At 36.0% G+C, this 26,914-nt stretch overlaps 1 protein-coding gene across 1 annotated transcript in view; it reads right to left on the bottom strand.

Moving 5' to 3' along the window:
* LOC118744545 (protein sine oculis) overlaps nucleotides 1-26,914 on the bottom strand; it is a 78,188-nt gene that overhangs the window by 17,747 nt on the left and 33,527 nt on the right. The window contains exon 6 of the mRNA XM_036477661.1: nucleotides 26,321-26,376. Within this exon, the coding sequence (XP_036333554.1) occupies nucleotides 26,321-26,376 (56 nt within the window). The remainder of the gene's footprint in view (nucleotides 1-26,320; nucleotides 26,377-26,914) is intronic.

Genomic DNA, 26,914 nt, shown 5'->3' with positions numbered 1-26,914 from the left:
TTTGTATGTGTATATACATATGTATAATAGGGCGGGTAAATTTTTTTACTTATAGCGTATAGCTTAGGATAATGCTACTTGATATTCGAAGTAAATTTGCCGAAGAAACCATGGGCCTGCTGGCGGATGTTTCAAGTAAAAGTTGTCCAGAAATGGATTCCTAACACAAAAAACCTTTTACAGCATATTTTTATAAAAACTTCAAACAGCTCTTTATGGCACTGCCTCAAATTAAAACGCTGCTGAAAAAAACCTTTTTTTCGAAATTTGACAAGCTTGAAATTAGATTTCAGACTAATGGTTTCTTCGACAAATTTGCTTACAAAATTACGTAGAATACTCATATGCTAAAATCGCGTAGCAAAGAAAATCTCCCATACAAATTGAGCCGCCCTAATGTATATAGTAGTAACTTCATGAATTGGCAAGGCAGGGGCAAAAATGTGTCAATGTTGACAATTTTACGTGCACAAATATGTATGTATATGAAATGCGTACGAAACGAAAGAGAAAAGCTACATTTAGCATTAAGCAGAGTGAAACGACTATAAAAAATAGTTAAGGCGACTTTTAATGGCTTCACGCCTTTCCAAAGGCAAGCAATATACTACATACATATATGAAGCACTTGAAAGCGCTCGTCTGTTGATTATATGAATAAAATACATGCTAATGTACATACACCTCATTGATCAATAAGTAGTACTGCTAAAGTCCGTTAGTCGTAGTGGCAAGTTGAAGTTCATTGCGAGAATTTAACTATATAAGAGGATTAAAGCTGTTCGTAAATAGTGAAAGGAAGAAATGAGCGGTAGGCGCTCTAATTAGTTTCCGCGATAAAATATTTTGATGGGTAATAAGAGATGGTGTGATTTTATGAGGAAGAAATTATAATTAAAAGCTAATAAGAATGGTCAAGGATATTAAAACTTAAAAAAAATACATATATTGCATGTGTGTATATTAGGATGCCTTATCAAAAAAATTGAAATTTCATAATCCGAGCTAAACCGATTTGAAAATACCTCCAAAATTTTCTTTATTTTTATTTCGTTGATAAAATTTGTAAACATTTTTACGCAGACCTTTGAAGTTTAAGTTTTTTTATCATCTGAAGTGATTTAAAAAGAAAAAAATATTTTTGAAAATATTTTTTTTTTTGTAAACAATTTAATTTTGTGCGGTATTTTCAAATGGGCCCTTAAATCATATAATAATCGTAATAATTTTCCGAAATATTTTGGCGGAAGTCTTAAAGTTAAACTTCGATAGCAATAGTACCGATTTTTTTCTATTGTGAGTGATGCACCTTAATGTTTTTATTAAAAAAACCTAAAAATAAAAAAAAAAATATGATTAGATGCACGAACAAATATTCTTGAACTGAACCTTCTTTATCGAGTGCGGATAAATATTTAACGCCACGCTGAAGGTAGTATACGGTGCGTGGAAAGAAAACGAACGGCTGCGTTGGACCCTAGTATGGGCGGAAAAGCCAAAGACAAGGATATAGGCAAAACGAAAGATAATGATAACGACAGAGATGAAGAAAAATGCAAAGGCAAAGATGCAGTCAAAGATAAGGCCAGAGAAAGAGACAAATATAACAAGTAAAAAAGTCTAAGTTCGGGCGGAGCCGAACATTAAATACCCGGCGCAAGTATTAAATATATGTTTTTCACCTTTCCGAAAGCTACCGCTACATGGTAAACCGAGGTGTATCCATTTTGAGTAAATTCTTCTTCTTCTTATTTGGCGCTGTAACCGCCTAAGCGATTTTGGCCGAGTCCAAAACAGCACGCCAGTCATTTCTCTTCTGTGCTAACTGACGCCAATTGAAAATGCCAAGTGAAGCCAAGTCCTTCTCCACCTGGTCTTTCCAACGCAGAGGAGGCCTTCCTCTTCCTCTGTTCCCAGCATCGCGGCCCGCGTTGAATATTTTCAGAGCAGGAGCGTTTCTGTCCATCCGAACGACATGGCCAAGCCAGCGGAGCCGCTGAATTTTAATTCGCTGCACTATGTCTATATCGTTGTAAAGCTCATACAGCTCATCGTTAAATCGTCTGCGATATTCGCCATCACCAACGCGTAAAGGTCCGTAAATCTTTCGCAGAATCTTTCTCTCGAAAACTCCAAGAGCCGCCTCATCAGATGCTTTCATTGTCCATGCTTCCGCGCCATACACCAGCACAGGCATGATGAGTGACTTATAGAGTGTGATCTTTGTACGACGAGAGAGGACTTTACTTCTCAATTGCCTACTCAGCCCAAAGTAGCACTTGTTGGCAAGAGTGATTCTCCGTTGGATTTCAAGGCTGACATTATTATTGGTGTTAATGCTGGTTCCCAAATAAACGAAGTCGTCTACTTTTTCACACTTGTAACTGTCAACAGTGACGTGGGTGCCAAGACGCGTATGCTCTGACTGTTTGTGTGCTGACAGGAGATACTTCGTTTTGTCCTCGTTCACCACCAGACCCATTCGCTTTGCTTCTCTATCCAATCCCGAGAAGGCAGAACAGACGTAGCCCTTGTTTTTACCGATAATATCGATGTCGTCGGCATACGCCAGCAATTGTACGCTCTTATAAAGTATTGTGCCTGAGCGGTTCAGTTCTGCGGCTCTTATTATCTTCTCCAACATAAGGTTAAAGAAATCACACGAAAGGGGGTCCCCTTGTCTGAAACCTCGTTTGGTATCAAACGGCTCGGAGAGGTCCTTCCCTATTCTGACGGAGCTGGTGGTATTGCTCAACGTCATTTTACACAGCCGTATTAGTTTCGCGGGGAACCCAAATTCAGACATCGCGGCATAAAGGCAACTTCTCTTCGTGCTGTCGAAAGCGGCTTTGAAATCGACAAATAGATGGTGTGTGTCGATCCTATTCTCGCGGGTCTTTTCCAAGATTTGGCGTATTGTGAATACCTGATCTATGGTGGATTTTCCAGGCCTAAAGCCACACTGATAAGGTCCAATCAGCTCGTTGACGGTGGGCTTCAGTCTTTCGCACAATACGCTCGATAAGACCTTGTAACCTATGCTTAGAAGGCTAATTCCGCGGTAGTTGGCGCGTATGGCGGGGTCGCCTTTCTTGTGGATTGGGCAGAGCACACTTAAATTCCAGTCGTCGGGCATGTTCATCTGACCATATTCTGCATACGAGCTGATTTTGAGTAAATTAGCGTCCTTAAATTTCGAAATATTGAAGTTTCAAGCATATCTGAAATTTACTGTTATATGAAAAGCGGCCGTAATTTTAGTTCGATTTCAATAAGTTTCAACGTTTTGCTTCTATGTGGCAAGTACAATAACCACACCGAGTTTGGTACAAATTGGTAGAACGGTTACCGAGATACATATATGTGATCATAAGTGGGCGGTGCCACGCCCATTTTTCAAAATTGTATCCTAAACGTATTTCTTGGTAACGAATTGTTGCAAGCATCAATTTTGAATAAATTAGCTTCAATAATTACTGATTTATCGAAGATTTCGTATTTCTCTAAATTACCGTTATATGGGATTATTTTCCTATTTTAAAAATTTTCGGCCATTTCGTATGTTATACCAAGGTTAACAACTGTGCCAAGTTTGGAAGAAATTGGTGCAGCGGTTACCAAGATATACACATGTAAACATAACTGGGCGTGGCTACGCCCATTTTCCAAAAATTTATAATATTCTTATTTTTCGTCTAAAACTTATTGTAAATATCAATTTTGAGTGAATAATCTTCAGTAGTTACTAAAATATCGCAGTATTCGTATTTCTGGAAATTACCGTTATATGGGAAGTGGGCGTGGTTATTGTCCGATTTTTAAAATTTTCGGCCATTTAGTATGCTGTATTAAGGCCAACAACTGTGCAAAGTTTGGAATAAATTGATGCAGCGGTTACCAAGATATACACATGTAACCATAAGTGGGCGTGGCTACGCCCATTTTCAAAAAAATGTTAATATTCTTATTTTTCGTCTAAAATTTATTATAAATATCAATTTTGAGTGAATTATCTTCAGTAGTTACTAAAATATCGCAGTTTTTGTATTTCTGAAAATTACCGTTATATGGGAGGTAGGCGTGGTTATTGTCCGATTTTGCCCATTTTCAATACCATCCGTCCTACGCCCGAAAGAAGTGCACATACCAAGTTTCGTTAAGATATCTCAATTTTTACTCGAGTTATCGTGTGCACAGACGGACAGACGGACGGACGGACGGACAGACAGTCACCGCTTAATCGATTTCTCTTTTCATCCTGATCATTTATGTATACATTTGTCTATATCTATCTCGATTCGTTTTGCCTGTTACAAACAACCGTTATGTGAACAAAGTTATAATACCCTTGTGCACAAGTGCGCTCGGGTATAAAAATACATACAGAGATTAACTTTGAACTTAAGAAGATGAAGGTGAAGATGAAGATGAAGAGGAAAATTACGAGGAAGCTGAAGATTGAAGATTAAGAGGAAGATGACGATGACGATGAAGAGAAAGAGAAAGATGAAGATGAAGATAAAGATGAAGATGAAGATGAAGATGAAAATGAAGACGAAGATGAAGATGAAGATGAAGATGATGAAGATGAAGATGAAGATGAAGATGATGAAGATAAAGATAGAGATAAAGACAAAAATTAAGATGATAAAGATAAAGGAAAAGTTAAAAGATTAAAAAGAAAAAGATGAAGGAAAAGATAAAAATAGATAAATATAAAGAGAAAAATGAAGATGAAGATTTAAATTAAGATTAATATTAGATTGGGATTAACTTAAGACAAGCACTAATTTTGATCTTTCTAATATTAAAACCCCTGAAAAACAAAAAACTAACAAAACGCGCATGTTTCACGCACCTGCTGGTCACCTTATTTTTTCGAATACATGCATGTATTTATGTATTCCGAACTTGTTTCCAAAAAAATATTTATGTTCCAAAATTCTTCACTTTTTTGTAGTATGCGCGTAATAAATTTTTTAATAAATCGTTTTTCAACCACAAAAAGACATGTTACTACATACTCGTGCATAAGGTAGTAAAGAAAGGAATACAAAAAATCGTTTATCAGTCAGCGGAATCTCTAAATGAGTGTCACAGCAGCTATATGTATATATTTTTTTTAACTTCTGGCGTGTGAGACTCATTGACTGACGGTCTCGGCTATTAAAAAATGTAAGAAAACGATAAAGAGCATTAAGAAACACGACAACAAATCAGTGTTATGTGAATTGGGAATAAAAAAAAAATCTTAAACTGTAAAAACCAGAAGAATACAAAGCAAAGAAACAATTCGAAAAAAGTGTTGATCATAAATTTTCATATAATTTATGGATTTTTATATGTACGTATGTGCGCATACTTGCATATGTACATACTACAACATAAAGCCAAGCCCCTTAAGCTATTGAGTGCTCTTATGGGTTACTGCGAAATAGGAGCTTTGAACAAGGTGGAGTCTGCAGAAAAAATGGAAAGTCGCTAACGCTAATGAGTAGAGATTTTCGTTTATGTTTGCTTGATCCTTAACTGTTAACTTAAAACGAAATAAAGAAGCATTATCCAAGCGACTACACCGTGCCGGAAAAATTTTAACTTCTTATTTATTACAGGCTCTCGAGGCGCTACTAAAGAAAAAAAGAAATATACCCATCCGCTCTCAGGGTTTTAGAACAAGAGAAGGAACTCCGAATTGGTTTTACGGATCTGTGCCTTCCGACGTTTAACATAAAACGCATACTTTCACTGGCACAATGAACGGCCTCAACCCCGGACTGTTAGTCCCATTTGGTATAGTGACAAGACTGACACTGGCGCCCAAGCAGTGGTCTGAGGTGTATCACCCAGGAGGCTCCTAGCATGCAAAAATTTAACTCTGTATTTCAGTTCAAAGTTGTATGCCATTGAGGCAATATATACACTCGTGACCACAGGACTGCGCTGCTCGCAGGGAAAGCATACGAGGTTACCTAAACCTCTGGTGGGCTTGTTTTCAGCTTCGTCATCTGGGAAACGGGTTTACCCCATTCACGTGCCTGGCTACAGTAGAGTTATGTGCAATGAAGTGGCAGGTATGCTCGCCAGTAATTCGGCTGCATAGGGATTTATGCCATGGATCTCTGTTGGGTGAAGTTATTTGTATCTGGACGGGGAACAGAGCGCTAGTCAAATACGGTGATAACATAGAGGCTTAATCCTTTATCCATGAAATATCAACAAGCAGAACAGAACCACTCCTTCACCTTACATTAAGTACAGGCTTTCTTGCTGGCCACTGCATGATAATGGAGCACTTTTCGTACTTCGGAGCTATTTACTCTGAACAAAGTGCTTTATGCGTCCATGTGAAGCCTCTGTTACAAATACAATACAAACCATGTGCCGTTCGGAGGCGGCAATCACAATTATCCGAGAAGTTTACCAAGTTTGGTACACTGATGGATGCAAACTTGATGATGAGCGTACTGAGGCCGGCGTATTTGGACCTAAATCTCGGACAAGAGTACCAATGGGCACATACCCAACCATATTCCAGGCAGAAATTTTCATAATTTTAATGTGTGCAGCAGGCAGCAGTAAAATTCTTAAGAGTTACCAAGGCTATTGAGGCAGTTGTATAAGTCTACTGAACAAAACTACTGAGCGAAACGAGATTACCTTGTGGCAAGTTGAGATCTTAACGGCTTCAATGCAACGAAAGTGCTGACGCTCGAGAAATCGGAGCCCTCAGCCTTTCTGTGGTTCGTCCTAGGCTTATACGGAGTAATGTCGGGAGGGTCTAAGAACTATTACTGCTTAGCTTACAGGTCATTGCAAGCTAAAGTACCACCGCAAGTGGACCGCAAGTCCCGTGGGCTGCCGGAAGGAAGCTGAAAGTATATGTATATGTACTATATGACGGGCCACGTAGAACTAGCCTTAGACTTTTACACCTCGCAGAGAGATTATTCTATCCATCCAGAATCTGGAACTGGGCACTCTCCAAAATGTTAAACTTCATGAAAAGCCTTAGCTTGAAACGACTTCTTAGTGGATTCTGGAATCAGACTTTTCGATCTGGGATTTTCACTAGAAATGCATCTCCTTTTAACCCTCGGATCTTTGAGCTACCTTCGGTCGATGGTTTTGTTTGGAGGCATACAACACTCATCATGCGGTGAAGTTAAAAAGTCTGCAGCTTCTGCATATACATAAAATATGCTAATTGCTTCTTTTTCTGTGGCAGCGATTGATTTCATAAAACTGCACTTCTCAAACAATTTATGAAGATGGCTAAAACAAAAAAAGGGCTTACTAATATTTCACTTGGGAGTGGCAATTAATTGCTCATTGCGATTGATTCATGTTTGTGCGATAAATTCGAAAAATCGTTGCAACTGACGCACCCATTGATAAATTGGCTAAAGCTTGCGATCATCAGCAGCTGATCGTAAAAGCGAGACAACCGAACAAAACAACAATGTAAATGTTGAGTAAGCTACTTAACAGTTAGCCAGCTGTAAGAACAGGCATTCCTGCGTGCCTTTGTACATACATATTCGCACAAAACAGGTAAAAAAGACATAGGCAGTAATGTTGTTTTTTAATGAAGCCACCAATTTGTTGAACTGCTGATCGATAGATAGATTAAACTGATATACAAATTATTGCATAATTAAAAGTTACACAGAATGCCATAAATTGTCACGACCATAAAATAAATTTTTACATAATTTTTAAATGCGTTTTTAATGAATTGAAAGTATGAATGAATGGTCAGTCATAAATGAAAAACCTTTGACATGTTAAAATGGCAACAACTCTACGATCGCTTACAATGCAATTGCAACGGCGTCGATTGTCAGCAATTGTCGTTTACTGTCGTTTTAATTGTGACACATTTAAAATGAAACGTGATTTTTTTCTAAACAACTGCTAACTGGTTTTTTGCAATGCATTCTTGCGAATGATTAAGAGCACCACTAAGTGATCGCGCAGTGTCTGAAAAGCGCTAAAAATAATAAATGTTTGTATGTATTTTTAAGTGCCGAGACATACAGTCTGCCACGCACAACTCATTTGTCATATTTCACAGCCAATTGACACTATCAAAGATCGTTCACACCACCACACTCTCGAGTTGGAGCACATCAGATCAACACCATCATTCCAGCACATCATCACATCAGGGCAGCACAAAAAAAAAAACTAAACAAAAGCACAACGCCTATTCAAGCCCACATTTGTGCTTGTTATGTGCATATGTATGTATGTATTTGTTTATTGTCCACTTTACTGGATCGCCACTTGTTGTGCGCTGATCCTCAATTTGCAGCCACACCATCACGTCAGTTACATATTGAGTAGTTGCCACACCACTATCGTCGTCGACTTGTTAAACCCCCACTGCTATTCCCTCATCTGCTGCAATCGTTTGTATGTATGTATGTATATATGCCTACTCCCCATTACTATTTCACTGCTGCCTCACGCTAATCTCTAGTCTCGCATCTGATAAATTCTTGATGAGTTTCCCGGCTAGCCACTAGACTTGTGTGTTTGTATGTTGTGTTGATGCCTTAGTTTGTTTGGCCTTAGAGGCCTGGGCTAAGACTCCGACTGTTTGCTGACTGCCTTTTATGCTGCACTGTTGGTGGCTTTCTCGCCAGAATCTGTTTATGTCTCCAAGCGTGTAACAGCTTTGAGCTGATTGGACTTAAAAGCGCACTGCACAGTGGGTAAGGTTGTTAAAAAAGGTGTTCGGAAGTAACCACAGAAAAGTGAGAGAGCTTTAATTTACAGACATTACGGTTGTGTGATAGGGCGAGGTCTGGACGGTAACCACTATAATGACGTTCTTGAGGCCGCTGAACTTCGTCACAAATAAAATTTCTCCCTTGGTTCTACAAAAATAAATCGAAATTGCCTTCCTTTGGTGAACTTTAATTTACTGACATTAGATGTACGTTAAATTGGTGGGAACTGGTATGGGGTTTTGAAATTTGTAGCAAAAAGAAATTTGTTTCGTCAAGACAAAAACATCGATATATGATACTTGGAGATCCCACTGTAATTGCCAAAGATATGGGACCCTGCGTGTAATCCAATCTCACATTGACCCGTCGAAAATATCACGAAATTAAGCAGTTCTAGATTTCCGATCCTTGAAAGCTTCCTTGATTGTCTCTGACCCATCTTGGAGAAGAGAGGCTTTGCAGTTGTTAATGTTCTAGTCTTCGCCTGCTACTAGCTGAGCTGACATGAGGCCCATCTATACAAAAGTGAAATCCAAGAGTGATTAAAAGTGTTCTCACGTCCTCCTTTCTCGGGTAGACCACCTCAAGGTTGTCCTTTATAGCCAAATCGTCAGTCAAGTATAATAGTCTAATTAGAAACAAATAATATAGACAAACAATCCCCAACTAATTTAGAACATACTGTAGTGAATTCAGGACCTTGACACTCGGTTTTTATACGGTTTATGGGGCATTTGAAATACATAATTCTTACGAACCCAGCCAAGGTTATTTGGAGTGCTTTACTTTCGAACAAACCCTCACTCTTGCTGATAAAATTGGTAGATAATTTGGATTCCTTCGTTGAACCTTTGATTCAATTCTAAGCGGTCGCCGCATCGAATTAGTTAGAGATGTGTACTCCGAAAAAACTTCTGACATTAAAAATCTTCGAATAAAACCCGTATGCTGTTCAAAGACGGCGTAAAGCTTGTAGGAACCTACGTTTGTGTAAAAACTTTAAGATGCACCCACAAATTAAAAGAGAAGCTGAGTCACATATTTAGCAGCACCTGATTGTCAATCCTATAGAATATCGCTTCGCTGTATGATCTACAAAGCACAACGCCAGAAAGGGAAAATTTATCGAAAAAATTTAGACTTTTAACAGACAATTTCCAAAGATAGGGAGTACGTCGAAACATCACATGACACCAGAAGGGAAGCTAAAAAGGGTGCGCAACGCCGCTATTAGTAAGCGCAAGGCGACGATAGCCTTAACTATACATACTATTGGGAGCCTTCAATTGGAAAGAGAGTAGAGATTGCGGCGCTACTTGTTATGGTAGCTAAATAGAGGGTTATTTTATGGCTGCTAGTGTAAGCCGAAACTGTGGTTCAGTCACCCGAACCAGAACTTTTTTTGTGCGGCGGCGTTATGGGTTACACAAAAAAGTGTGCCCAGATAGTTTCACCACGCCTTTCCCTACATGACTTTAAACCATCATTATTCGCTAGCGAATCCTAGGAGACCCTTAAGTTTTAGCTGTAAGTCTGCAGAGAGAATTAAAAATCGTTATTTATTTTCTATGCATTCACACCCAAACTCAAAAACACCCACTGTATTGTTGTTGTCGTAGCCCGTCTCTTGAAGTGTTTAATTTTATGATCTTATTTACGCTAACGCTAAGGTTATTATTGTTGTTGCTTATGCTGTTGTCGTTGCTGCTGATGTTTAAGCGGATAATATTGACCATTTGGCTGGCTGTATGACTGGTTGGCTGGCGATTGTTGATTGTTAATGTTGCTGATGGTGTGATTGTCGTCGTCCCGGGTACTACATATATTCTCGCAGCAATGCTGTCAATGGAGTTGAAACTGCCGACTGTAGCTGTATTAGGCTGTATGCCGGCAGTAATTTTTAAGTAAAAAGGTAGAGATGTGGCATTATTGGCGAGGATGCATGCTGTGGCTTGGTTGCGTATTAAGATCGTGGGGGTGGCGGAGTTGGTTGAAAGGAAATGTCTGTATGTCTGGCTGGCGACGTTGTGGCTGTTGCTAATGTTTCATGAGTTCGTTTGTGGTGGCTACTCATTTGTTTATCGCATTGTTGTTTTTATTGCTGTTTTGCATTTTATAGAGCTTATTGTTGTTTTTGTTTTTGTTGTTGTCTTTATTAATCGTTCTACGATACACATTTGCCTGATGATCATTTCGTACATGGCTCCATGCTGTTGTTGTGTCAGCTTAGCAAGAAGAAGGAAAAGATGCTGGCGATGGCATATAAAATCGTACGTTCGCGAATGATCATCGATGATAACTCAGAAGAGCAAATAACGAAGTAGGCAAAGTGGAAGGAGTAAAGTTTGCTCCTCAAGCAAATGCTGACTTTGAATAATATTGCTGCTTTGTAAAAGTTTTAGGGCCGGTTACTCAACGTCTGGTTAACACTAATCTGCGGTTAAACATCGTTATCGACATCTTCGACTCCATGCATACAACAGGGAGTCGGTAACGTCGATAACTATGTTTAACCGGAGATTAGTGTTAACCAGATATTGAGTAACCGGCCCTTAATGTTTTCTTTACTGCTGTTATTGTCTCGAATATTCGCACAACTAGCAAAGCACTCTGCTACTATTCTCGCTTTGGGCTCTACTTTATTTGCCATTTTGGATTCTTTGCTGGTGGCTAAAGGATTTAAGGCAGTCTTCGTGCCACTGCGTCAATTTGTCTGCCTCATTTTCCAAGCCGCGAATTTAGATCAGCAACAACGCGTTCCTCCTTAGGACATATTTCATTTTAGTTTTTGTTTATATCACACGCACACACACATTTATTTTTAGTCCCGACTACAGCACGGCATTTTATAACACTCAACACATACCCTTTTACCCTCTGCCCTTACATTGCATACATGCCTACCAGAGAACAGCTTTGAGTATGATCGAGCCTTTTTGATCACACTCACTAAAAATCAAGCACAAGCGAACGCCACACTCGGCTACTATGTGTTCGATCGAGATGCATACCCGACAGCTGCTTTGGTTACGAACGAGTCTGTTCGATCACCCTCGCTATAAATTGAGCACAAGCGAACACCACACTCGGACACCCGCAGCTAACCCGAAAATTTGTGTAACAATGAAACGGACACCCGAACATTGCGATAAAATGCAGGACAACAAAGAAATTTACGCTGAAGGTAACTGGCGCCAATATGTTCCCACAAAGCATACGAAAATGTTGTTGCTTTGTGCTTGTGCATACGCAATGAAAAAATTAGAAGCGAAGTAGACAAAAATGTGTTTGCATCTATTTCGTATAGTTTCGCGTGGAAAGCTGTGTGTGTATATATTAGAACACAGCCTAAAACTATGTAGGTACATAAATACTTTTACAAAAAATAAATGTGCTCCGAGTGTATAGGGCTTGGGCATTGCCGATCTACACACATTTATACCTAAATGGATGTAGGCGTCGTGATGCCGCATTTTGTATGAGCAAAAATATAAGAAATGTTTAAATGTACACTTAAACAAACTACCGAAAAATTCAACCTTCTCTTTACCCTCTACGCACAAAAACTAAGAGCACCGCGATGAGAAGGCAACATTTTTTGTAGAAACAAAAACGTCATAAGCCAATCAAGAAAATTTTGTGCACACTCGGGTTGAAACTCGAACACCCGGGTATATTGAGCTGCAAAGCACCCGAACCCAATCAAGTATGTATGAAAAGCAATCGGGTGTTGTGGCCAACATGTTCGTCTTGAGCTCAGTCGATAACGAACAATACTTCTGCTCGTATACAGAGAACGATGCAAAGCGGGTTTTGTTAGATGATCGAGTATACACGAAAATCATGCACCCGCTGCAGATGTCTGATGCCTACATAGTACCTAAATTCATACATTCAGCAGCAAGTGTTCTGCATATGAGCGACATTTTTGTGTTTCAGCACCAACAACAATACCAACCAATAACAACACGTGTATCGCAAGAGCATCGCACAACAGATCGTTACAAATCGCCTGCCTATGCGCTTAAATGTTTCGTATGCGTTTTAATGTCACTACAATTTCCTCTTTTCTTTATTTTCGAACGCTTGGCGCTCCCCTGCATCAGCTAAATTCCAGATACTTGTTGTTGTTGTTTATGTTTGTATTGGCAGCACATGTTGTTCGGCTGCAAATTGTCTGGTGACAAGATTAACACTTTAACGATAAAGTGAGGACTGTATATTTTTCTTGTGACCCCGGCTTTGTGCTCGTCTGTAGCGCCCTTAAGCTCCTACCATGCTGCTACATATACATCATTGGCCATATCCATAGCGTCCCCATTTCAAAGTGATTTTGTTTGCAACTTGTGTTACGTTGTTAATTTTTAAGAATTTTCAATTAAAATACAGTTCATTCTCTAACGAAACCCCTGTAAGCCCAAGTTTTAAACTGTGTAAAAGACTACAAAAGAATGCAACAAATTTTCACCCAAATCTCAAACTTTTTTCTCAGAAGTGCAAGAATTCTTTCGAGTACGTAGTTTTATAGCCCATTCAATTCTAGTCCAACAATGTGCAAGTTTCAAGTGGCTAAAAATTACCGTTGATTTTTTTTAAATATTTTTTTTTCGCATTTGCTTCCCTATAACGAATAAACACAATTTATTTTTAAATGGCAGAAACCCGCAACACCTTCGGCGAAAAAAATTCTAAAAAATCAACGGCAATTTTTAGCCACTTGAAACTTGCACATTATTGGACTAAAATTGAATGGGCTATAAAATTGTGTACTCAGAAAAAATTCTAACACTTCTGAGAAATAAGTTTGGAATTTGGTTGAAAATTTATTGATTTATTTTTTTGTAGTTTTCTACGAAATTTTAAACTTGGATTTATATGGGTTTTGGTGGGACTGAACCGTATTTTAATTGAAAATTCCTAAAAATAAATAAATAAACATAAGGGGGAAACAATATCACTTTGAAATGGGGGGCTATTGTATTGACCAATGCTATATGTATGTACATTAGTGTAGTCCAAAAAGATTTAAGTCGGAATTTTAATGCTCTCATCCCCTTGGATTGTTCTATATCAAAAACAAGTTAACCCCAATTTTTTTATTTTGAAATCCAAAAATATTTAGAGGTCGCTCAAAGCGGTCAATGTTTTGAATGTATTTTATATGGAAAAAAAACTTTTCGTAGAAATGATATAGAATTCTTGTAAATCAAAATTTTTCGATCGCAAAACTCTGGTTCTCTTCAGGAGACTTTCAAAAGGAGTGGTGTAGCGGCCATAAGTGGCCCGCCCATTTTTCAAAAATTGCATAGTAATATTATTTTTCACCTAAATTATGCTTCACGTGCTTATTTCAGCAATATATGTAGATCCAATATTCACCAAAATTTCGTAGCTCTTGCATTTTTCGAAAATACTGTTATATGGGAAGTGTGCGTGGGTACAGTCCGATTTCGCCTATTTTCAATACCAACTTATATTGGATAAAGGGAAACCTTTGACGTTATGTGAACAAGGTTAATATATGCGCTCGGGTATAAAAACAGTTTTTGCGTGGTCTTTGTCCCTTTTTTTAATAAAAAATCTTTGATTCACCAAAATTTTCGAGTTCAAAAGAGTCCTTCTAGTATCATTTGAACGACTTATATTCGGCACGACACTTCCGGGCGAAACCCAAAATCGCTAATAAGACTAAAGGGTAGAGTATCCCCGGCTTGGTAGTTCATGTTTATGCGTTTTCCAATAAACAACATTTTCCTCCATTTTTGGTCTAGGACACGCTGTATACCTAAATACATATGCGGTACATCTATACTGCTCCTTTCTAATTTCTGTCTGGCAATACCAGAATTTTTTCGTCGCAGTTGTTTGTTGTTTTTGGACATATTTTGGTAATTCTCACCAAAATTGTAATCGTTTACTTAATTATGCGTAGTTTTTTAACATTTTTAGAATGACCTTGAAATTACTTTTGCTTTTTTGTACCAAGTACCTAGTACATATGTATGTATGGAAAAGTAGTACAGTCCATTTGAATTTTACGAAAAACTTACGGACGGTTGGTTTTCCATAAAAAAAAAAACATCGCATGATTGTCGCATGCAGAAGAGCCTTTTTGCCAGTACAAAATAAGAAACGAATTATATAAACATCCGCTCTGTGTTTGCTTTGCGAGAGATTATGGCAGCTCAAGTGTTACTACTTCCTTAAACTTCATGACGACTGAGACTGAGATCAAATATACTAGAATAAGAATTTTCAAGCGAAACACAAGAAATTATGTGCAACGCATAAAAAATACTAGACTCGGCAGAATTGACATTTGTTGTGTTTAAGAACGAGTGGAGGCGAATTTCATGGAGAGAAAGAATGCATAAGGGCGATTAATATACGAACTAAAGGATGGAGTATATGTACATATGTATGGATGCACATATCGCGAGTTTAAAAATACATATAGAGATGTAATTCCAAATTTACGTTTTTGGAGATTTCATCATACAATTAACAAGTTTGATAAGGAGAATATATTCAGCCTAGCAGATGATCTAACTTCCGAAAACTGGCGAAGATGTCTGTCTTTCATCTGTATTTTGATATACAAACTCTATGAATTGATCAAATTTTGATTGCGTTTTCCCACAGAAATTAAATTTTGAAATAATTCTGTATATTAAAAAATGTGCGATATATGTATGTATTTAAATAAATACATTGCGACTATGTATGTATTTTTATGATTGTGAAAGATGTGAAAAAATGATGTAGAGGTGATGCTTTTTGTGCGTACAGAACTGAGGTTAGAGCATGCTTTATATTAGATACTCTAACTTTTAATAAAATAAACAAATGTACATTAGACTTCGAATCTAAAGTATTTTTGCAGGGCATTTTGATTTTTTTTAAAGAACATGATGATTTTTTTAAAAGAATATAGGGGAGCTTTTTTAAAATTTTCTTCATATCATCTATAACGACGTTCTGGTCTCGAGCAGATATAGCTTTTATTCCAGAGTTCATTGACCTCAAGTACCCCATTCTAGTACTTACCCACCAGATCTCAATTCTTATCACACTAACGTTACCATCCTATTGTCAGCTCTGTAAAAGCAATAAATTTTTGCCAAGCAAGTGTTTCTATTTCGATAGAGCTATTACAAAAAAAAATGTATTGCCTAGGCTGGGCGAAATTTGTTTCCCCCAAATTGTCTTGCAAAAATACTTTAAGACTCATGGGTGTATGGCAACATTTTTTTTGTTTGCTTCTAAGGTGGTATGGTCTAATGTAAATTATGTTAACAGCAAAGAGTTTTACAAACATTGGTTTGTATGTATGCACGTACAATAAAAAATACATAAAAACTGCCGCCAAATTAAAAGCAATAAAACAGCAATAACATTATAATGAGAATTAAGTCGGTAAAAAAATATGCAGAGAGAAGAGTACGAAAATTTGTTTCATTAGTCAGCCCAAACTTGTTAGTTTTACTTGGCTTAACCTACCTAACGTTTACTTGCCTTCAACTGGCAAAATTAGTCCAACACAACTCAGAAAGAATTATTTTACTTACAGCAACCTGTGAAAATGTCGAGAGATTTAAAATTTTTTCCTAATTTTTAGTCTTATCCACCTGAAAAAGTTAAAATCTGCTCATCAGATTTATGGATATTCAAGATAATTGTTTTTGCTCGGTTGGAATCACATTTATCGACCATATTTTCGTTCCGCTTTTTGCCAAGCACGTGACGATCGTTTGTTACTAAACCAATCAACTGCATGTAATTTTTTTTTTTTTAATTTTCCAAGTCAATGCGTTTATTCAGACATCACAAGACTTTATAAAATAAAACATGCATCCATACATATGTATGCACATACTACAAAAACACAACACCCAAGCTGGAACAAAATGCTTGTGCATAGAAAGCCACACATTTCAGATGAGCGCCAAGTGCTTGCTTGAAAAGCAACAATCACAAGCTACGCTTTGGACGACACACTCGAAGCAACAGCAAAAAAAAATTACAACAATAATCTTACGACACATTTATGAATTAATTCCTCCTCAATGAATTTTGAACTTCATTCAGCTACGAAAAATTTTGACGATGCAAAGAAATAATTTAACGCATGCTCAAGGCTGAACAGATTGGAATAAAGGAAGAGAATGAAGCTTAAATACAAAAACATTAAGCTTATTATAACAACAACAAAAAACAAATCCGAATGCACGCGGCCACCCACCATGCGCCAGTGCGCAAATGCTGACGAACGTTCAAACCCGCGCTTTTTTAACTTTTTCATATATCCTTGTGTTTACGTTACTTTAAAATATGTAGTGTTTTTTATAAAAGCTCACTTACACTTTTATTGATCAAGGTTTTAACGTAGACTGACGTTTAGTGAGTTTTATTCGTTTGCTTTTTCTGTTTTTATTTTTTTAATTTTCGCTTCGTTGGTGTTTTTTATGGTTGCAAAATTGTTCTCGAACGTAGACGCGTATAGCTGATCCCTCAGATTTTTATATGCGCTGTATTTTTTCTTATTCCTCTTTTTACTTTCTCTGTTTAAGCGATTTATATTATTCCTTTATGAAAATGGTAGTGTGCCGTGACAAAGTACATATTTTATTTCTTTCTCCTCCTGCAGGTATATATGACATTTCTCGGACCCAGTAAAAATGGGCCTCGTTATTAGCAAGTAATGTTCTTTTTTTGTGCAATTATCGCAAACTTTCAAGAATGATAGAATACAAGATTGCGCATTCCCGACGGCGATGACATTTTGGGTAGGCATTTGGGGGACAAGCAAAAATATTTTGGGAAAGCCTCGCGGCCAATGATATCCATCAGTTACCACCTCTGCACGGTTGTAAGTCATGCAGAGCCCCTACGACTTCTAGCGCTGTAGCTTTACCGTTTAAAAACTCTGGAAGATTTTTGGGGGCTGCGTCAAGCGGTAGTGTTGAGCACCGGTTATGTATTTATGTTCAAAAATTTAGGTAGGCGCTATGACCAATGGTAACTCTTGTAACCTCTGTATGCTGAAAGCGATTGATTACAATTTAAACCGATGGCCCAACGATTGATTGATTGATTGATTCAAAAAGGTTGAAGTCAATAATTGTTTCGAAATGTCGCGTATCGCGATAGAATGCAGAAATGGAAACTTCAAGAATCTATACATATATACATACATGCCAGAACCCTATGAAGTCAGTGGACGCTCTTTGTTATTCTACATGACATCAGAAGTCATCTTAGAACAGCAGCCGGATTTCAACATTCGCTATCGCTAATTTTGATCACCAAAAATCTCCAAAAGTATAACAGGCGCGCCAAACAACATACAACTTGTACTTATATGGCCTTCAAACTGCACCAGATTTGGCTGATTACACATTTCATTTGTTACTTTTCCATGTTGTATACTTTTAGCCCCCACTGCTTTTCTTGTCGAGAATTTTTGCGACGAAAATTTAGCGTAGCGATTGTCAGTATCTCACTGCAGGTCTTCAACAATACTTTTTGGTGAACGCTCGATAAGTCCTCGTTTCACGACTGTTGTCATTCAATTGCTAGCCATTAATTCTTTAAAATTAAATCAAAAAATCAAGCGCACCTTTTCAACACTTTAAAAGACTCCGTCATATAAGCAGAAGAGCTAAGTATGCTCTTACAGCAGAGAATGAATTTCCAATGGATAAATAGCCTTAAAAGCGACCCAATTTGAAAGATCGCTACCGACGCGGCTCTCTCTCTGGTACAATAGATATTCTTTACAATAACTTGAGCTTTTATGATTTTGCGAATTCCTTTTTAAAACGTATTCTTCAACTTGATAAAACTTCGATTTTACTATACAGAAATGTTATACATAATACAGGGTGGGCCAAATAAGACCTACCAATGTTAAACACGTATAACTTCTTTATTTTTTAACATTATTGTTACTTTCTTTCTGCATGTCTATTTTCTTTCTGCATGTTATTCTTTTTCTGCATGCTAATCTCTTGGAAAATCATAATGTGTGCTTACAGCAAGACCACCAACAACGTCTCCAATCAGTGCTGCCGTTGAGAATTTTCAGAAAGTCGCAAAAAAGGGGTCATTGACGTAAAAAAGGGTCACCATATTATTTTTTGGTTTTCTTTACTATTTGGTAAAAGAATAAATCTGTTAAATTTAAACAGAAAATAGCGGGACAAGCTTTGCATAAAACAGGGTTGCGAACATACACATAATTCTAGTTGCTGCAAGGAGGAGAGTTGTATTTTCTTTAAAAGTTGCACGTGAAGCATTTTTTGGTACTTACAGGGGAAAATATTTTTTAATAGCAAGGTTCTGTTAACATTTCCTAAAAAAATCTCTGAAAAGGGGCAATATTCTAACATAATTTTTCAAAGGGTATTGGCGCTTAAAAAGGGTCAAATTGCCCCTTTAGTTGCACAACGGCAACAGTGACTACAATACGCTATTCGTTTTAGACAATTAGCGCATTTCCAAGCAAAACTGTAGATTGTGGGGCTCTGAAAACCTAAGGGCAACACACCAGCACCAGTTACACCCATCCAGATACACTGTATGCTGCGGTATTATGGCTGAAAAGGTTATCGGCCCATTATTTCTTCGAGAATGAGAATGAAACGCCATAAATGATTTCTGGGGCTTCTTACAAAATAATGATTCACAACTTTTTGTGGCCAACGGCAGAGCAGCATCCTAGCATTGTGGTTTCAACAAGATGGAGCGACTGTGCACACTGCTAGGCAAACTATGGACCTGCTGCGTGAAATTGGTGGGTCTTATTTGGCCCACCCTGTACATACGTGCGCCGCTCATACAAATACGTACTTATGTATGTATGTGTATTTATTTTATGAAATGCAATCACTGGAAAATGCGAAGGACATTCAGTCATTTTCGAACTAATACAAAAACAAAGCAGCGCATACATAAATATGTACATAAAAATATACGTAGCAATGTACATATTATGTGAAATATGTACATATGTACATATGTATGTTTATTGTACATATGTATGTAAAGCAAAAATTTTACCAAGTTCCTTCTGTCATTCCTTTTAGCCATTTATGCTTTTTCTCTGCTTGTACAATGTGTACGTTCATACATGAATAGATTTTTGTCTATATTTTGTTGTTAATAAGTGTTTACCAAAAACGTAGACAAAATGGTAATTTGATATCCAATATTCCTTGTACTTGTTTTCGCTCATTTTCGTTGTATTTTTGCCTTTTAGGCTTTAATTCGACGAAAGTAAGTAATGCGCTACTTTCGACGATTGTATAAATAAATACATATGGATGTATAGTACGGGTATATGTATGTGCATACCAGTACTTCACAAAGTCATTTAACACATATAGACATGTACTTATGTATGTACATTAGACCGAACCACCTTGCAGGCAAAAAAAAGTTCGTCGTACGTAAATTAACGATTTAACATTTACCATTTCCGCCCACAGGGGGCGGCGTGGTCGACTTTTGCCATTTTCCACATTTCTTCATTCCTAATTGCGGAATAGAGCGTATACGACATTTCAGCAAATTTGTATTTTCCACATTTCTTCATTCCTAAATGCAGAATAGAGCGTATACGACATTTCAGCAAATTTGTGGTACGATTACTACTTTTGCCCCACTGTGCATCATGGTTATTTTTGATCGCACATAACTGCACAGGTTTTCAGACAAAATAGAAAAAAAAACAGAGCAGGAGAAGTTTCAAAAATATTTACACTATGGCTAGTCTAAAATTACTTGTAGTATCTACATATCTAGTATGTATGTATGTATGTGTTCTGCATTTTTTCTCATATCTATCTGAAATTCGGTCGAATTCTAAAACAAAAATTCCTGCTAAAAGCATATTTTCGCACTAACCTTTCGCTTGCATATTTAATATTTTTTAGTACATACAATTTTTTTCGCTGCTCGATATACAAATTTGTTTAGTTAATGTATTTGTACTTTCACAATGGCGCTAAGTACTTCTCAGCAAAAAAAAAACAATACTCGCCACACTGCAGCGCGCTGAAGTATGTACCTGCAAACCCAGTGCAGTCAGAAAGTCAGTCAACCAACATCAAGCATTCGACGTGGCATCACTCAGTGGCGCGGTGTTACGCGGCGCTCTTCTGTTGACCTCAAGCAGGATATTTGAAAGCAGTTAACTGAGTGCATTTGTGTGTATGTTTGTAAAGAAAATGGCTGCAATGATGTTGAAACAAGTCCCCAAGGAAATATATTTACGAGAAAAATTACTACGAGTATACTTCTGCATTTACTTACTTACATATACATACTTTCATATACCTGCAGATGTAAGTGCATATATTTATCACTGCCGTCGGATCTGTTTGACGTTCGCTCGACAGGACGTCAATAAGAGGAGCCAAATTGATCAATTTTTAACTATGTTTGAATTGTTTGTGTGCGATCTTTGATCTTTCGGCTTTTTTTTTGTGTTGAAGACACATTTTTGTATGTATTTTGCAAATATTTATTTAGAAGCAGCAGCAGATGTTTTTATGTTTTAAGTAAATATTGAAAAGAAAATTTAGATTTTTCGTAAGGAGAATTAAGTGCATTTGAATAAGGGTACATACTCTTACATTTATATCTTGTATGTATATATTTATGTATCTCAGCGACGACTTTGGAAAAAAATGAAAGTGGTTAGAAGACACAATTGAAAGCGGGCCTTAAAAATCCAAGATCAGTAGCTGGACTCAGTGCGCACTCATTGCACTCTTTAGAAATAAGTACCAGTTTGACCGAGCTTCGCCCGGAGTGCATATACTATTTAAAGCTTTCAACATTTGCATAGCTTTAAAAAAAAACATTTTGGAAAAAAGTTGGATTTCGAAATCTATTAAGTAAATTTCCTGCTCCAAGATTTAAGTGGCAACCCTATTCTGAAATACGCTGGAATGAATGATACATATCTTGAGTGTATATGTACTGTGTATACATAAAAAAAGCCGATTAAAATTAACAAAATTAAAATATGTGTTACATAGAAGTGTGGCAACCCCGATGCAAAACATTTTCTGACCAAAGTTCTCAACAATACCTTTCATTTGATATCAATATTGCGATGTTTAAGATAAGTTGTGTAGAATCGGAATTAAGTGGCAACCTTACACTATTATCCTAAGGGATATCATTTTTTTATTTAGGGTAAGCATTGTTTAAGAACCTTCTCACCCATGAATAGTATCTAATATTTTACCTATTTTTTCTAAACAAAAAAATTTAATAAATATGCTATTCAAAATAGGTGGCAACCGTATTAAAAATATTTTTGAATTAGCGTCCATTTGATACCCATACCTTATACGAGTCTTCTCGGAGATATTGCCTATTCAGATAACCTTAAAATCCAAAATATTATCTGTATACAAAACTTCAACAAAATCGTTAGAGCCTTTTCCCCAGAACCCTATGGATATATACATATATACAAGAATTGCTCGTTTAATGTAATAAGATTACAATGCGTCATCGGAACGAAACGAGGAAAGTGATGATTATATAAAGAAAGAGACTCGAAATTGTCGGTTTAGTCCAAGTACAAATGTTCAACAGCGAGCTAGTATTTAGAAGTGAATGATAAGGCTAGCATAACTTTTATAATTACCACTCTCTTTCCGATGCAAGACAGCTGGTTGCCTCCAGAAGGAAGATTGCGATAGCTCAGATATACCTAAGGTCAAAGACCGAAAAGATGAAAAGATATAGGCACTGTTGTCGGGAAGGACATTCTTATTCGCTAAGTTTTTTATTGAATATATTCAGTAGTGAGTAGTTCCTTGGGTGATTACTCGTTTTGAATCGAATCAAACAAAATGACTGTGTGGTTTTCTTTACACTACAATTTAAATAGATGAAGCCCGCTCGTTTCAGTTAAGGCAACTTAACGTAACTTAAAGGCTGTCACTTAAAAATTCTCTTAAATGGATGTTGTTTATATTTGGATAGGCGAAACTTTACGCCACGTCAAAGTCTGTTTCATTTTGATTTTCTGAGTTCTAAGTTACGTTAAGTTAAGTTAAGATGCCATAATCAGACCTTTACGCAGGGTGGAGATTCTGTAACCAGTTAGCGACAAGTTTCGGATCGCTATTGCACTTGTTGACGTAAAAATATTCATATCATACGTCAACAAAACCGGAACCGATCTGAAAATTGTCGGTAACTGGTAACAGAATGTCTGGGGGGATGTCATTTTATTTAATTTCATTCGAAACGAGTAATCTTTCGATAATGGATAGCGCACAAGTGCTCGAAGCTCTGCTGAAATTCTACATCAGAGACATTAAATGGTTCTGAAAGGGAAAATTACTTAAAAGTTTAAAGTCTACTGGAACTCAACTCCTTAGCCACGCTAGCCTAATTAAAATTTTCACTAAGAATAGAGCTTTGTTTTTTGAATGTGCCCAACGCAACCCATTGTGAAATCTGAGAAAAAAATAAAAATAAAAAAACGAAATTCAAATGTAATGCGAGAAGTTTTATTCGACTACTTATTTTTAATTTGAAATGCACTGCATTGTCTAAGGTCTTTATTTTCGCCATGGTAATATCTTATTTTTGCCAGAAAATCTAATTAATGTATACTTTCATGTCAGCTACACTCAAAAATGCTGATTTATTTTAAATATATAAAATTAAAAGTGTGTGTATGTATGTTTGCTAGCTATTTTAACGAAATCATATCTTATTCGATATGTGGAAGCCAAAGTGAATATAAATATGTATGTACATACATATATTGAGAGGATTTAAAATATTGTATGCACCTTCTGATCAAAAAAATCCAAAATTTCTTTAGCAAACCGAAGCAAAATTTTTTGCACTTTTAAGCACGAATTTCTTATGAAATAAACAATTTAACAATAAAATTTCGAAAAATCGACGCCAGTTTTTTGTAATTGCACTTGTTATATAAAAAAAAAGCGCAAATTAATCTAAAAAAAAAATTCTACGCTATTTTTTAGCCGGTCGAAACTAGCACTTCATTAGATTAAAATTATATGGGATATAAAATTCAGATACAAAATTTTAAAATTTTGATGAAAATTTATTGAATTTTTCTAAAGTTTGAAATTGTAATTTATATGTTTTTGGTTAAAGCTTGGACGGTGTTTTTATAGAAAAATAACAACAAAAAAATTTAGATCGAAAAACATTACGAATATTAAAAAAAAAATCAACACGTGGTCATTTATTTGAGTCGCTGTATATCGTTGGCTGAGTGGAAGATTGACCTATGCGGCACCCAGTTCGAAAACGCCCTATCTCAGAAAAATTTTCAACCACGCTCTATTTCAGAATTTGGTTGAGAATGCCCTATCTCAGAACTTGATTGCAAAACGCTCTATCTAAGAATTCGGTTCAAAAACGTCCAGTTTCAGCACATTTTCAATGTATTTTCGTTGAGGCGTTTTTGAACCGAATTCTGAGATAGGGCGTTCTTTAACCAAAACTGACATAGGGTGGTTTTCAAAAAAATTTTGAAATAGGGCGATCTTCAATAAAATTCTGAAGTAGGGCGTTCTTGAAAGGTTTTTTGAGATAGAGCGCTTTTGAACTAGCTGCCGAGATAGGTCCATCTTCCACGCTGCCATCGATATTATGTTGCTCACGCCGCTCCAAAGTATATATGTTTTATTTAACTTCTTTTTTTGGTTTTTAATTTATATTCTTTTAATTTTTTGATTTAACTGTTTTAGGGCCAAATTCCTGGTGCGTAGTTAACTCAGAATCGGCAGTTAACTAGAGATTTTCGGTACAAAAGGAAAGGAAAATATTTTTTTTAATTTCTTTGAATTTTTAGAAACTTAGTTTATTTTTTCTTTTTCTTTAATTTTCTTTTAATTTTTAGAAACTAATTTTATTTTTTCCTTTCGCATCAATTTATTTTAATTTCAAATTCAATTTATTTAAGGAACATTTTTTTTTTTTTTTCTTTTGATTTTTAAATTTTATTGCTTTGAAAAGAATAACATTTTTTGATTTCATTTAGTTTTATTTATTTTTTATTTAGATTTTTTTACTTTTTTAATTTAATTTTCTTTTAATTTTTAGATTTTATTGTATGTATTAAAAGAAAATCGTTTTTAGAAGAACTCTTTGCTCAACTAAATTCGACAGTGCAAAATTTGCATAACAAATCAGATACTAATTTTTTTTTAACAAATGATTACACAAAACCCAGCTGACAGTACTACTGCACCGTGAGTACTACCAATATCGAGAAAAATTAAAATGAAAAGTATCTCCAGCGCGATTTGTTTAAATGAGAACTTATGGGTATTTTTTGATCAGAAGGTAGTAGTATGTATTTAAAAAATCATTATTTAAAAATATGAATTTTATGGTGCTAAAATTGAAAAACTGACGACAACTGTGTAACCTCTACTGGCTAGATATATACATACGTAAGAGTAGATATAAATTAAATAAATTAAAACACATTTTTTCTTAATTTAGTTTTTACTTTTTGGCTAAACAAATTTGACAGGAACAAGTGCAAATATGACTGGCTACCAGCAGAGCAATCTAACTCGTGCAATACCGGTTTTTTTTTTCTTGGCAATATTTGCCATTTGTTTCGATTGTTGTTGGACCTTGTGTAGTTTGTTCTTGTCCAAAAAGCTGTTTTGTCTCACATTCATGAAAATGAATAGTTTGTGTGACGGCTCAAAATTGCCAGCAAGCTATTTGTGGGGGAGCGATGGTGGTGGGTGTTTACACATATGTACATAAATACATATGTACACAAGTGTAATAATATTTATTTGTATTTTTGACTTGTGCATTGCTTATTGTCAAGGTCATGTGATTCTACCCCCAGAGAGATCTTATAGCCACAAACATGATCTTGTGACTAAATTTTCCATGCGAATTTTTTTCATACGCAACTAATTTGTAAAATTAATTTTCACATAAAATACATATGTACATATATACATATATATATTTTCACAACCTTGACACTAATTATATGGTTATTTATTTAAATAAGTGAAACATTTGTACGCTGTTGTATTTTTGAAATTTTTTCTTGCAAAAGTGAAATGCACCAGCATGCAATAACTGTCACACTCACAAGATGGCATTGCGAGGCTTCAAAGTAATGACATCTTCATACATTCGACGCGTTATATTTTGTTTTTTTTTTTTTATAAAAGAATGCATTTTTTGGGCATTTCATGTGTGAAATTGCAGCAAATTTCATTTTTGTAAGTTTTCTGCAGTTTTGATAAATGATGATTAATAAATACAGCGCGCACAGTGAAGCGTTGTATATTCTTGGTTTATATATACATATATATTTCAATACACTTTTCGATATTTTTTTTCTGTAACAGATGCACTGTCATTAAAGCTGTTTTTTAAATGCACTCGAAGAATATCAAAACTTTTCATGTGCCTATAATTTCGCGCGGTTTTTGATATTTTTTATATTTTATTTCCAAATTTTTAGTTCGTTTCTTATATTTGTCTTTTCATCTTTTATCCGAATTTTTTCAATTTTTTAACTTGCTACTTACTCTTTATGCTCAGCGGCGCGATCTCTTTGTCTGCGATTCTTAAACCAATTGGAAACCTGTAAGCATGTAACAAAAGAAGAGATAGAAAAAATTATAAAAATTTAGCTAAACAATTTTTTTATTTTTTATTTTTAGAAAATTAATTTTTTTTAAGGATTTTAAATTTTTGGTAAATCAGGTCAAAAAAGTGATTAATGAAATTTCCTTTAGCGTTTGTTACACAAAGCATAACTTAATTAGCTGCATTCAAGCGAAAAACAGACGAGCGATTAGTTGGTGAAATTGATTAATTGTACACACATATGTATACTTGTACTTGTATGTATATGAATGTACATATGCATACTAAGAACAATAAAAAAACAACAAATTGTAGCAAGTATTCATACATACCAAGGCTCTTGGCAATTATGACATTGAAAATTTTTGAATTTGAAAATGTGAAACCTGGTGAAAAAGTTGAAGGTGAGCGCAAGAATTTCTTGTGTGAAATAAATGAAACGCGAAAAAAAATTTCTTTTTACAAATTTCGTAAATTTCATGCGGCAAAAGCATATAAAATTACAAACGCAAATTTTGTAAGCTTTAGCTAAT

Source organism: Rhagoletis pomonella, unplaced genomic scaffold, assembly GCF_013731165.1.
Source record: "Rhagoletis pomonella isolate Grant_MI unplaced genomic scaffold, Rhpom_1.0 Rhpom_scaffold_00008, whole genome shotgun sequence".
Classification (NCBI taxonomy): Eukaryota; Metazoa; Arthropoda; class Insecta; order Diptera; family Tephritidae; genus Rhagoletis; species Rhagoletis pomonella.
Note: the sequence above shows the minus strand (reverse complement) of the source record. Positions and strands in the feature narration are given on the sequence as shown.